Source organism: Hyla sarda, chromosome 4, assembly GCF_029499605.1.
Source record: "Hyla sarda isolate aHylSar1 chromosome 4, aHylSar1.hap1, whole genome shotgun sequence".
Taxonomy (NCBI): domain Eukaryota; kingdom Metazoa; phylum Chordata; class Amphibia; order Anura; family Hylidae; genus Hyla; species Hyla sarda.
In genome coordinates this window covers 63293311-63307892 of record NC_079192.1, presented here as the reverse complement: position 1 = coordinate 63307892, position 14582 = coordinate 63293311, and the positions used below count along the sequence as shown (strand labels likewise).

At 46.9% G+C, this 14582-nt stretch overlaps 1 protein-coding gene across 1 annotated transcript in view; it reads right to left on the bottom strand.

The window, feature by feature from the left end:
• Positions 1–14582, bottom strand: part of LOC130368019 (all-trans-retinol 13,14-reductase-like) — a 46643-nt gene that overhangs the window by 27665 nt on the left and 4396 nt on the right. Inside the window, exon 4 of the mRNA XM_056571192.1 lies at positions 11674–11875. Coding sequence (XP_056427167.1) covers positions 11674–11875 — 202 coding nt within the window. The remainder of the gene's footprint in view (positions 1–11673; positions 11876–14582) is intronic.

The following is a 14582-nucleotide window of genomic DNA, read 5'->3' as shown; positions in this document are numbered from 1 at the left end:
AGTAATAGTTGTAGTAGTAGTAGTAGTAGTAATACAGTATGGAGCATGATGGACAAGGCAGGAGATGTGCAGCTGTGTAGGACTAGTAGTCGTAGTAGTAGTAATAGTTGTAGTAGTAGTAGTAGTAGTAGTAATACAGTATGGAGCATGATGGACAAGGCAGGAGATGTGCAGCTGTGTAGGACTAGTAGTCGTAGTAGTAGTAATAGTTGTAGTAGTAGTAGTAGTGGTAGCAGTACAGTATGGACCATGATGGACAAGGCAGGAGATGTGCAGCTGTGTAGGACTAGTAGTCGTAGTAGTAGTAATAGTTGTAGTAGTAGTAGTAGTAGTAGTAGTAGTAATACAGTATGGAGCATGATGGACAAGGCAGGAGATCTGCAGCTGTGTAGGACTAATAGTCGTAGTAGTAGTAATAGTTGTAGTAGTAGTAGTAGTAGTAGTAGTGGTAGCAGTACAGTATGGAACATGATCGACAAGGCAGGAGATGTGCAGCTGAGTAGGACTAGTAGTAGTAGTAGTAGTAGTAGTAGTAGTAGTAGTAGTAATACAGTATGGAGCATGATGGACAAGGCAGGAGATGTGCAGCTGTGTAGGACTAGTAGTCGTAGTAGTAGTAATAGTTGTAGTAGTAGTAGTAGTGGTAGCAGTACAGTATGGACCATGATGGACAAGGCAGGAGATGTGCAGCTGTGTAGGACTAGTAGTCGTAGTAGTAGTAATAGTTGTAGTAGTAGTAGTAGTAGTAGTAATACAGTATGGAGCATGATGGACAAGGCAGGAGATGTGCAGCTGTGTAGGACTAATAGTCGTAGTAGTAGTAATAGTTGTAGTAGTAGTAGTAGTAGTAGTAGTGGTAGCAGTACAGTATGGAACATGATCGACAAGGCAGGAGATGTGCAGCTGAGTAGGACTAGTAGTAGTAGTAGTAGTAGTAGTACAGTATGGAATATGATGGACAAGGCAGGGGATGTGCAGCTGAGTAGGACTAGTAGTAGTAGTAGTACGGTAGTACAGTATGGAATATGATGGACAAGGCAGGGGATGTGCAGCTGAGTAGGACTAGTAGTAGTAGTAGTACGGTAGTACAGTATGGAATATGATGGACAAGGCAGGGGATGTGCAGCTGAGTAGGACTAGTAGTAGTAGTGGTAGCAGTACAGTATGGACCATTGTTACGCCGAGCGCTCCGGGTCCCCGCTCCTCCCCGGAGCGCTCGCTACACTCCTCTCACTGCAGCGCTCCGGTCGGTTCCACGGACCCGGGGCGCTGCGATACCGCCTCTGGCCGGGATGCGATTCGCGATGCGGGTAGCGCCCGCTCGCGATGCGCACCCCGGCTCCCGTACCTGACTCGCTCTCCGTCAGTTCTGTCCCGGCGCGCGCGGCCCCGCTCCCTAGGGCGCGCGCGCGCCGGGTCTTTGCGATTTAAAGGGCCACTGCGCCGCTGATTGGCGCAGTGGTTCCAATTAGTCTTTACACCTGTGCACTTCCCTATATCACCTCACTTCCCCTTCACTCCCTCGCCGGATCTTGTTGCCTTAGTGCCAGTGAAAGCGTTTCCTTGTGTGTTCCTAGCCTGTGTTCCAGACCTCCTGCCGTTGCCCCTGACTACGATCCTTGCTGCCTGCCCCGACCTTCTGCTACGTCCGACCTTGCTTCTGTCTACTCCCTTGTACCGCGCCTATCTTCAGCAGCCAGAGAGGTTGAGCCGTTGCTAGGGGATACGACCTGGTCACTACCGCCGCAGCAAGACCATCCCGCTTTGCGGCGGGCTCTGGTGAAAACCAGTAGTGACTTAGAACCGATCCTCTAGCACGGTCCACGCCAATCCCTCTCTGGCACAGAGGATCCACTACCTGCCAGCCGGCATCGTGACAGTAGATCCGGCCATGGATCCCGCTGAAGTTCCTCTGCCAGTTGTCGCTGACCTCACCACGGTGGTCGCCCAGCAGTCACAACAGATAGCGCAACAAGGCCAACAGCTGTCTCAACTGACTGTTATGCTACAACAGTTACTACCACAGCTCCAGCAATCATCTCCTCCGCCAGCTCCTGCACCGCCTCCGCAGCGAGTGGCCGCTTCTGGACTACGACTATCCTTGCCGGATAAATTTGATGGGGACTCTAAGTTTTGCCGTGGCTTCCTTTCCCAATGTTCATTACACTTGGAGATGATGTCGGACCAGTTCCCCACTGAAAGGTCTAAGGTGGCTTTCGTAGTCAGCCTGCTGTCTGGAAAAGCCCTGGCTTGGGCCACACCACTCTGGGACCGCAATGACCCCGTCACTGCCTCTGTACACTCCTTCTTCTCGGAAATTCGAAGTGTCTTTGAGGAACCTGCCCGAGCCTCTTCTGCTGAGACTGCCCTGTTGAACCTGGTCCAGGGTAATTCTTCCGTTGGCGAGTATGCCGTACAATTCCGTACTCTTGCTTCTGAATTATCCTGGAACAATGAGGCCCTCTGCGCGACCTTTAAAAAAGGCCTATCCAGCAACATTAAAGATGTTCTGGCCGCACGAGAAATGCCTGCTAATCTTCATGAACTTATTCACCTAGCCACTCGCATTGACATGCGTTTTTCCGAAAGGCGTCAGGAGCTCCGCCAAGATATGGACTCTGTTCGCACGAGGCGTTTCTTCTCCTCGGCTCCTCTCTCCTCTGGTTCCCTGCAATCTGTTCCTGTGCCTCCCGCCGTGGAGGCTATGCAGGTCGACCGGTCTCGCCTGACATCTCAAGAGAGGACACGACGCCGCATGGAGAACCTCTGCCTGTACTGTGCTAGTACCGAACACTTCCTGAGGGATTGTCCTATCCGCCCTCCCCGCCTGGAAAGACGTACGCTGACTCCGCACAAAGGTGAGACAATCCTTGATGTCTACTCTGCTTCTCCACGTCTTACTGTGCCTGTGCGGATGTCTGCCTCTGCCTTCTCCTTCTCTTCTGTGGCCTTCTTGGACTCTGGATCTGCAGGAAATTTTATTTTGGCCTCTCTCGTCAACAGGTTCAACATCCCAGTGACCAGTCTCACCAGACCCCTTTACATCAATTGTATAAACAATGAAAGATTGGACTGTTCCATACGTTTCCGCACGGAGCCCCTTCTAATGAGCATCGGATCTCATCACGAGAGGATTGAACTTTTGGTCCTCCCCAATTGCACCTCGGAAATTCTCCTTGGACTTCCCTGGCTTCAACTTCATTCCCCAACCCTGGATTGGTCCACTGGGGAGATCAAGAGTTGGGGGCCCTCTTGTTCCAAGGACTGTCTAAAACCGGTTCCCAGTAACCCTTGCCGTGACTCTGTGCTTTCTCCAGTAACCGGTCTCCCTAAGGCCTATATGGACTTCGCGGATGTTTTCTGCAAAAAACAAGCGGAGACTCTACCTCCTCACAGGCCTTATGATTGTCCTATCGACCTCCTCCCGGGCACTACTCCACCCCGGGGCAGAATTTATCCTCTCTCTGCCCCAGAGACTCTTGCCATGTCTGAATACGTCCAGGAGAATCTAAAAAAGGGCTTTATCCGTAAATCCTCCTCTCCTGCCGGAGCCGGATTTTTCTTTGTGTCCAAAAAAGATGGCTCTCTACGTCCTTGCATTGACTACCGCGGACTTAATAAAATCACGGTTAAGAACCGCTACCCCTTACCCCTCATCTCTGAACTCTTTGATCGCCTCCAAGGTGCCCACATCTTTACTAAATTGGACTTAAGAGGCGCCTATAACCTCATCCGCATCAGAGAGGGGGATGAGTGGAAAACAGCATTTAACACCAGAGATGGACACTTTGAGTATCTGGTCATGCCCTTTGGCCTGTGCAACGCCCCTGCTGTCTTCCAAGACTTTGTTAATGAAATTTTTCGTGATCTGTTATACTCCTGTGTTGTTGTATATCTTGATGATATCCTAATTTTTTCGGCCAATCTAGAAGAACACCGCCAGCATGTCCGTATGGTTCTTCAGAGACTTCGTGACAATCAACTCTATGCTAAAATTGAGAAATGTCTGTTTGAATGCCAATCTCTTCCTTTTCTAGGATACTTGGTCTCTGGCCAGGGACTACAAATGGACCCAGATAAACTCTCTGCCGTCTTAGATTGGCCACGCCCCTCCGGACTCCGTGCCATCCAACGTTTTTTGGGGTTCGCCAATTATTACAGGCAATTTATTCCACATTTTTCTACCATTGTGGCTCCTATTGTGGCTTTAACCAAAAAAAATGCCGATCCCAAGTCTTGGCCTCCTCAAGCGGAAGACGCCTTTAAACGACTCAAGTCTGCCTTCTCTTCGGCTCCCGTGCTCTCCAGACCTGACCCATCTAAACCCTTCCTATTGGAGGTTGATGCCTCCTCAGTGGGAGCTGGAGCTGTCCTTCTGCAAAAAAACTCTTCCGGGCATGCTGTTACTTGTGGTTTTTTTTCTAGGACCTTCTCTCCGGCGGAGAGGAACTACTCCATCGGGGATCGAGAGCTTCTAGCCATTAAATTAGCACTTGAGGAATGGAGGCATCTGCTGGAGGGATCAAGATTCCCAGTTATTATTTACACCGATCACAAGAACCTCTCCTACCTCCAGTCTGCCCAACGGCTGAATCCTCGTCAGGCCAGGTGGTCTCTGTTCTTTGCCCGATTTAATTTTGAAATTCACTTTCGGCCTGCTGATAAGAACATTAGGGCCGATGCTCTCTCTCGTTCCTCAGATGCTTCTGAAATTGAACTCTCTCCTCAACACATCATTCCTCCTGACTGCCTGATTTCCACTTCTCTAGCCTCCATCAGGCAAACTCCTCCAGGAAAGACCTTTGTTTCTCCACGCCAACGCCTCGGAATCCTCAAATGGGGTCACTCCTCCCATCTCGCAGGTCATGCGGGCATCAAGAAATCTGTGCAACTCATCTCTCGCTTCTATTGGTGGCCGACTCTAGAGACTGATGTGGTGGACTTTGTGCGAGCCTGCACTATCTGTGCCCGGGATAAGACTCCTCGCCAGAAGCCCGCTGGTTTTCTTCTTCCTCTGCCTGTCCCCGAACAACCTTGGTCTCTGATTGGTATGGATTTTATTACTGACTTACCCCCATCCCATGGCAACACTGTTATTTGGGTGGTCGTTGATCGATTCTCCAAAATGGCACATTTCATCCCTCTTCCTGGTCTTCCTTCAGCGCCTCAGTTGGCTAAACAATTTTTTGTACACATTTTTCGTCTTCACGGGTTGCCTACGCAGATCGTCTCGGATAGAGGCGTCCAATTTGTGTCTAAATTCTGGAGGGCTCTCTGTAAACAACTCAAGATTAAATTAAATTTTTCTTCTGCATACCATCCTCAATCCAATGGACAAGTAGAAAGAATTAACCAGATCTTGGGTGACTATTTACGACATTTTGTTTCCTCCCGCCAGGATGACTGGGCAGATCTTCTACCTTGGGCCGAATTCTCGTATAATTTCAGAATCTCTGAATCTTCCTCCAAATCCCCGTTTTTCGTGGTGTACGGCCGTCACCCTCTTCCCCCCCTCCCTACCCCCTTGCCCTCTGGTCTGCCCGCTGTGGATGAAATTTCTCGTGATCTTTCCATCATATGGAGAGAGACCCAAAATTCTCTCTTACAGGCTTCTTCACGCATGAAGAGATTCGCGGATAAGAAAAGAAGAGCTCCTCCCATTTTTTCCCCTGGAGACAAGGTATGGCTCTCCGCCAAATATGTCCGCTTCCGTGTCCCTAGCTATAAGTTGGGACCACGCTATCTTGGTCCTTTCAAGATTTTGCGCCAGATTAATCCTGTCTCTTACAAACTTCTTCTTCCTCCTTCTCTTCGTATTCCTAATGCCTTTCATGTTTCTCTTCTTAAACCACTTATCATTAACCGTTTCTCTCCCAAATCTGTTCCCCCCACTCCTGTCTCCGGCTCCTCGGACATCTTCTCCGTCAAAGAAATTTTAGCATCTAAAAAGGTCAGAGGGAAAACCTTCTTTTTAGTGGATTGGGAGGGTTGTGGTCCAGAAGAGAGGTCCTGGGAACCTGAGGACAATATCCTGGACAAAAGTCTGGTCCTCAGGTTCTCAGGCTCCAAGAAGAGGGGGAGACCCAAGGGGGGGGGTACTGTTACGCCGAGCGCTCCGGGTCCCCGCTCCTCCCCGGAGCGCTCGCTACACTCCTCTCACTGCAGCGCTCCGGTCGGTTCCACGGACCCGGGGCGCTGCGATACCGCCTCTGGCCGGGATGCGATTCGCGATGCGGGTAGCGCCCGCTCGCGATGCGCACCCCGGCTCCCGTACCTGACTCGCTCTCCGTCAGTTCTGTCCCGGCGCGCGCGGCCCCGCTCCCTAGGGCGCGCGCGCGCCGGGTCTTTGCGATTTAAAGGGCCACTGCGCCGCTGATTGGCGCAGTGGTTCCAATTAGTCTTTACACCTGTGCACTTCCCTATATCACCTCACTTCCCCTTCACTCCCTCGCCGGATCTTGTTGCCTTAGTGCCAGTGAAAGCGTTTCCTTGTGTGTTCCTAGCCTGTGTTCCAGACCTCCTGCCGTTGCCCCTGACTACGATCCTTGCTGCCTGCCCCGACCTTCTGCTACGTCCGACCTTGCTTCTGTCTACTCCCTTGTACCGCGCCTATCTTCAGCAGCCAGAGAGGTTGAGCCGTTGCTAGGGGATACGACCTGGTCACTACCGCCGCAGCAAGACCATCCCGCTTTGCGGCGGGCTCTGGTGAAAACCAGTAGTGACTTAGAACCGATCCTCTAGCACGGTCCACGCCAATCCCTCTCTGGCACAGAGGATCCACTACCTGCCAGCCGGCATCGTGACAACCATGATGGACAAGGCAGGAGATGTGCAGCTGTGTAGGACTAGTAGTCGTAGTAGTAGTAATAGTTGTAGTAGTAGTAGTAGTAGTAGTAGTAGTAATACAGTATGGAGCATGATGGACAAGGCAGGAGATCTGCAGCTGTGTAGGACTAATAGTCGTAGTAGTAGTAATAGTTGTAGTAGTAGTAGTAGTAGTAGTAGTGGTAGCAGTACAGTATGGAACATGATCGACAAGGCAGGAGATGTGCAGCTGAGTAGGACTAGTAGTAGTAGTAGTAGTAGTAGTAGTAGTAGTAGTAGTAGTAGTAATACAGTATGGAGCATGATGGACAAGGCAGGAGATGTGCAGCTGTGTAGGACTAGTAGTCGTAGTAGTAGTAATAGTTGTAGTAGTAGTAGTAGTGGTAGCAGTACAGTATGGACCATGATGGACAAGGCAGGAGATGTGCAGCTGTGTAGGACTAGTAGTCGTAGTAGTAGTAATAGTTGTAGTAGTAGTAGTAGTAGTAGTAATACAGTATGGAGCATGATGGACAAGGCAGGAGATGTGCAGCTGTGTAGGACTAATAGTCGTAGTAGTAGTAATAGTTGTAGTAGTAGTAGTAGTAGTAGTAGTGGTAGCAGTACAGTATGGAACATGATCGACAAGGCAGGAGATGTGCAGCTGAGTAGGACTAGTAGTAGTAGTAGTAGTAGTAGTACAGTATGGAATATGATGGACAAGGCAGGGGATGTGCAGCTGAGTAGGACTAGTAGTAGTAGTAGTACGGTAGTACAGTATGGAATATGATGGACAAGGCAGGGGATGTGCAGCTGAGTAGGACTAGTAGTAGTAGTAGTACGGTAGTACAGTATGGAATATGATGGACAAGGCAGGGGATGTGCAGCTGAGTAGGACTAGTAGTAGTAGTAGTACTAGTACAGTATGGAATATGATGGACAAGGCAGGAGATGTGTGGCTGTGTAGGACTAGTAGTAGTAGTAGTAGTAGTACAGTATGGAATATGATGGACAAGGCAGGAGATGTGTGGCTGTGTAGGACTAGTAGTAGTAGTACAGTATGGAATATGATGGACAAGGCAGGACATGTGTGGCTGTATAGGACTAGTAGTTAAACTGGTGCCAGAACGTTAAACAGATTTGTAAATTACTTCAATTTAAAAATCTTAATCCTTCCAGAGGTTTGCTATGGGGATTTGCTTCTACTCTGGACAGTTCCTGATGTGGTGAGGGTGCAATGAAAGGTCAGATGTTTTTACCCTAGGGGCAGATGGTGTTAACCCCTTGTGTTCGTGATGCCAGAGCGTGGTTATCGTATACACCACTCGAGGTATGGCCGCTGGTTCCTGGGCCAGGCGTGGGACAAATAATCACTCCGATGCAAGGTTATGGAACAACTGTAGCTTTACTGAGGCAGACAGCTCAGTTAGGAGATGACCAGTGACTTTAGGAGACTTGCGGGCTCACTGGGACTTGTAGTGGACTTGGACTTAATTATGCAATCCCACGCTGACTTTAGCAGGCTTGATAGACTTGACTATGACTGACTAGACTTCTCCCATGTGGTTGCTTACCAGGTTTTGACTTTCACCTGTAGGGGTACACGGTTGGTGGAAGTGTGGCTGTGTGGTTAGGCCTTGGTCTCCCTCAGGACACCAGACACTCTCAGGTCTTGACTGTACTGCTCCTCAGCTTAGACTGAACTAGCTAGCTCCTCCCAAGTATATAAGGGAGCAATTTGGAGGACTCCCATAGGTCACCCACAAGTCACCTGGTCACTGACACCTTCCCTGGTTACATGACTTACAGGACTTAAAGACATATTCACTTAAATCCAACACATTAACCATTTATATGAACCATAGTGTGACGAGAGTCCTGAGGAGTGTGGGGCCAGGGGTCTGGGACTGAGTCCACCTGAAAGGACCAAACAGTGTACAGAAGGGCCACTTCTGTACTGGGCCACCACACTGACATGGACAGAGGTGTTAGCAGAGAGCACTGTGGTCAGACTGGAAAGAACTGCTCAACTTCCTGTGGAGCATACAGCAGCTGATAAGTACTGGAAGGGTTTTTAAATAGAAGTAATTTACAAATCTGTTTAACATTCTGGCATCAGTTGACTTAAAAAAAAATTGCTTTTCACTGGAGTACCCCTTTAAGGCCAAGAGATTTTTGCAAAAACCGCACCACTCCTATAAAACAGGTCAGTCCCATTCACAATGATGAAGCCGAGCTGCAATACCAGACACAACCTGTGGACAAGAGTGGTGCTGTTTTCACAAAAAAGAAGCAGACCTTTGTTTATCCTGGATAACCTTTTAAACTACTGCCAGGGACATCTGGCCATGGCTTATTTAAATATATATCCATTTGTAGTCAATCCACCTCAGAAGAATTACAATAAAGAACATTCGGATACTTTCATAAGGGTTGAATATGTTGCAGATTTTCTGCAGTGGATTTTCGCATTTTCGTCTGTACGATTTTATGAATTTGTTTTCAGACGCTGTGGAAAAAGTCTGCAATATAATTGTATCTTGTAATTCTTAAATAACTACTATGATTACTATCACGTGTACTAGGAACAGATACTGGAAGATTATTTATTATACACGGCAATGCTCTATAATGATCTACAGTGCACACCGGCTGCTTATCTACATTGTGCCCCATGAACACTGATATCAGAACGTCCCAATAATGCCACGTTTTATCATTCTTGTGTTGTGAACACAAAGTTCGCATATTGAATGTACTTTTGCCCATGATCCGAAGTGGAGAAGTCACGCAATTTGTGCAACTCCATAGACTTCCAAAAGAGTTGTGCAAACTGTATATCCCCATGGAATACTCTGTTTACTCTGTATAATCGGGTCTACATCATGGTGGGGATAGGTGTTTAACCTGCCCTTGTACAGGTAAATAAGATCTATTTTCTGTAATTACCACCACAATGTGGTTCACAGAACTGCGTCATTTGTGTAACTCCCATTAAAGGGGTACTCCGGTGAAAACCTTTTTTCTTTTAAATCAACTGGTGGCAGAAAGTTAAACATATTTGTAAATTACTTCTATTAAAACATCATAATCCTTCCAGTACTTATTAGCTACTGAATGCTACAGAGGAAATTCCTTTCTTTTTGGAACACTGATGACATCACGAGCACAGTGCTCTCTGCTGACATCTCTGTTTATTTTAGCAACTGTGCATAGCAGATGTATGCTAAGGGCAGCATGGTGGCTCAGTGGTTAGTGCTGGGGCCTTGGGTTCAAATCCCACTAAGGACAACAATAAATAAAGTTATTATTATTATGACGTCAACAAAGAGCACTGTGCTCATGATGTCATCAGAGAGAATTCCAAAAAGAAAATAATTTCCTCTGTAGTATACAGTAGCTGATAAGTACTGGAAGGATTAAGATTTTTTAATAGAAGTAATTTACCAATCTGTTTAACTTTCTGGCACCAGTTGATTTAAAAGAAAAAAGGTTTTCACCGAAGTACCCCTTTAAGTCTATTGTGTAAATTGAGTAAATACCTCACTTCAGGTGATTTTGGCTTTCCCAACCACCTCCCTCTGCTGAAAACAGGCCCAAAGTACAGTCTACGGTAGATGCTCTGAAGGGTACGCTGGGGAGAATATATATACGTATGTTTTCCTTTGTTCTCCCTGCTTCTAGATACCTAGATTATTGGGTGTTTTCATCTTGCAGAGTCAGGATGGGCGATAACAAGCTAATCGGTGGGGGTCTGTCTGCTGGGACCCTCACCGATCCGGAGAATGGGAACAAAAATTTTCCCTGGAATGAATAGTGGGCACTCCATGCGTGCTGCCAGAGTTCCATTTATCCTGTATGGGGCCAATAAACATACATACATACATAAATGAATATATAAATAAATACATACAAAAATAATGTGTGTGTGTTTATGTATGTGTGTGTGTGTATTTAGTATTTCTGTTGATTTATGTTACTGAATACTCTCTATTATTCTGTTCACAGAGCAACACGGTGACAGACTTCTACTATATTTCAGTGCATGTAATAGGACCCTCAATATATTGTTTTTTATGTTTTTTTTTTTTTAAACATAATGCTTCATGGCTTACCTGTCTACAGCAGTTATGAAACCACTAACAATCTATTTGTTTTAGGGGTCTTATTCCTGCACTTCCTGGTTGAGCAGTTTCTCAGTACTACAATTCCTAGAATGTATTGCTTTTCCTCAGCTCTTCACCACAGCCCTCCCACACTGCCTATATCACTCCAGCAGCAGTCCTGCCAATTTCCTACCCAGAGCCGTTGTAGAATACCTCATTTCCTAGCAGACTATTGCACCTCAGTGAGGTTGCAGCACCTGGTATTCATTGCCTGTCTGCTCCTCTGCCTGTGTCATTGTTCAGCACAAGGCAGCATGCTGTAAACCTTCCTCACTTTACCTAAATGTCCCAATAAAGATGACTATGTATATGTGTATATGCAAGTGAGATGGTGATGTAGGCTGTAGGGGTTGGGCAGAGGTGATGACATCACTCAGGGGCGGGGCTAGAGCTCAGAGACAAGATCCAGCCAAACATCCTGAGATAGCAAATGATGATGCGTTGTCTCAGGAGAGAGGTGTCGGGGAGACAACATCACATTGACAATGGAAGGACAACACAACTTCCTTTCATGGGTATTTCAAGCAAAAGCATGCTGAAGCCAGTAAAATTTGTGATAACAAAATATTAGTAAGTTATATATCTTGGGGTGATATTAGTTCTTATTTAAATACAATATTCTGATACTGGAAAAACTCTTCAATATTCATGTCTTTACTTACACTCAATCACATTTATTATAGAGATACTTCCGGACACTTACCGTATGTTCCAAATATGTAGCTAAGTACAGTCTGTAATTCTTTATTCTTGGTGAATTCACTGACAACCTCAGTCACACTACGTGTAGCATAGCGAAAAAATGGCGAGAGCCAATTCACCAAACCAGTGTTACACAGGAAACGGGAGATCGGAAAAGGGAGCATCTTCAGGATCCCCATGTCTGGAATTCGGAAAGATACTTTCTAGAAGGTGAAGATGCTATTGGTTTAGTTCACAATAAATTTGATTTCTTTTATAACAAATAAACCCAACATTTTCTATGCAGGGACCCTTAAATGGGTTGTCCCACCATTAACACTTATTTTGCAGGATAGGGGATAAGTGTGCAATTGTGGGTGCTCTGATTGATGGGATCACCAATGATCTTTAAAACAGGTGTTATTAAAGGGGTACTCAACCCTTAGACATCTTATCCCCTATCCAAAGGATAGGGGATAAGATGTCCGATTGCGGGGGTCCTGCCACTGGGACCCACTCAATCTCTGCTGTGGCACCCCAGTCCCCTCCCATAGACTTGCATTGAGGGGGCGTGGCCGTGACATTACGAGCGGGGCGCGGCCACAACTTCACGAGCCTCCGGCGCTGCTCCCGGCACTCTAAACGAATGCTGGGTGCAGCAGGGAGATCCCGTAGCTAGATCAGTCATCTTATCCCCTATACTTTGGTTAGGGGATATGATGTCAAGGGGTGGAGTACCCCTTTAATCTCCCTTTAGAATGAAGTGGTAGTCACACGTGTCTACTGCTGCACCATTTATAGTCTATTATGGACATTTATCAACAGGTTTAGTCAGGTTTTCTTTACTATAATTGTCGCAAAATTGTCGCAACTGCGACTACACGATTTTTCGTGCGACATTTTGACTGGAAAGCGAGAAAAGCAAGTTTTCCTAAAATTTACTATGTAGTAATAATTTTAAAATGGACTACGGGTAGTCAGGTATTTATTAACTGCGACAGTCGCAACTGCGCAAAAAAAAGTCGCAACAGCGTTAAAAATTGACTAAATTTACTCCAGCTCAAACATGGAGCAGAAAAAGCTACTACCAAAGTAAAAAAGGAAAAATTGCTTACGTGAAAGAAAATTATCAACAGGCTGAAACCAGTTGATAAATACGTCACACATAAGCAAAAAAAAAGTAAGGAAAAAATTACTAAAAAAAAGAATACATAAGCGAACATTGATAAATGTCCCTCTATATGACTGCAGGAGATAGTTGAGTTATTCATGGACGTAATAATAATAATAAACCAGGATGCAGTAAGTATATGGATATAATGTATGGCTTCTTTGGTCCTCTCCTATACTTTCTGAAATTAATGGCTTTCTTTCTGGTGGACCCATCTTGACCACCTTGACTGCCTATTGATTCTAATGCGGCAGAGGTAACTATAATGGCAGTGGTGAAGTGGATCCGCTGAACCAGTGTGGATGATGGCATGGGCCGTACCAGGGAGTGGAGTCTAAGGTGCCGCTGGTTTTCACCAGAGCCCGCCACAAAGTGGGATGGACTTGCATCAGCAGGCGGCACCCAGGTCGCTACCCCTGATACGACTCGTCCACACAGGCTACCGAGGTGTAACGTGGTACAGGGAGGATGAGGCAAACTCGTAGTTGGGGACAGGCTGGAAGGTCAGGTCTGGTGGCACTGGAGCGAGCTGGCATATTGCTCTACATTTGGTTATCACTTTCTCCTCTTTTTCTCTTGTGTATTTCACTTTTTGAGCTATTCTGGTTACGGGTTATATGTACCCTCAGCAATATACTCCATGTGATCTTATGTATACACTTGTATCTTTTTCATTTATTACTCCAATGTTTTAGCCTGTACCTCCTGCATTTCTTCAGTCCTGTGCACTGTGCTCATGCATTGATTTTATTATGTTTTATATGTATTCTCAATAAAGTTTTGTATACTTTTATATATTTTCTCGTTTTGCTGAATTTGTATATTTGGTGTGATGTCCTTTGGTAATTTCAGAAACATATACTTATTATTTTGTGTTTGGTGACAGGAGGTTCAGGAGCGCGGTTTTGGCCAAGGAATCCCGTGCTGGCTCCTCGACTGCGGAACTCCAAAAGAAAGGCTTGTAGGTTGGTCGTCACAGGATCTCCTTTATCCCAGAGAGGAGTAGTCCAGGCCAGGGCCTTGCCGGAAAGAAGGCTGACCACGAATGCCACTATGGCACCTTCAGAGGGGAATTGGTTGGCCATAAGTTCCATGTGCATGGAGCACTGGGTAACGAACCCCCTGCACAGTTTAGGGTCCCCTTGAAATTTAGAAGGCAGAGAAAGACGAAGCTTTGGACCAAGGGATGCCATGGGTGCTGCAGACCCAGAGGAAGCCACTGGAGTGGGTTGTGGCTGCTGCTGTTGCTGCTGCTGTTGTTGCTGAATGGAGAGGAGCTGCTGCATCATGCTGGACAAGTTATCCAGATGTTGAGCCTGTTGCACTAACTTTTGTGACTGTTGAGCCACAATCATGGAGAGATCTGCGACGCTAGGCAGAGGCACCTTGGCGAGATCCATGGCTGGATCTTACTGTAACGGCAGTGTTGAAGTGTATCCGCTGAACCTGTGTGGATGATGGCATGGGCCGTACCAGGGAGCGGAGTCTAAGGCGCCCAGGTCGCTACCCCTGATACGACTCGTCCACTCAGGCTACCGAGGTGTAACGTGGTACAGGAAGGATGAGGCAAACTCATAGTTGGGGACAGGCTGGAAGTCCAGGACTGGTGGCACTGGAGTGAGGTCAGGGAACGGAGCTGAAGGAACTGGTACACGGAATAGCAGAACACACAGGAGGTACGCTTTCTCTAAGGCAGCAAGGCACAAAGATCCGGCAGGGGTTAAAGGAAGTGCAGACATATAATGGGGCAGGAAAAACAA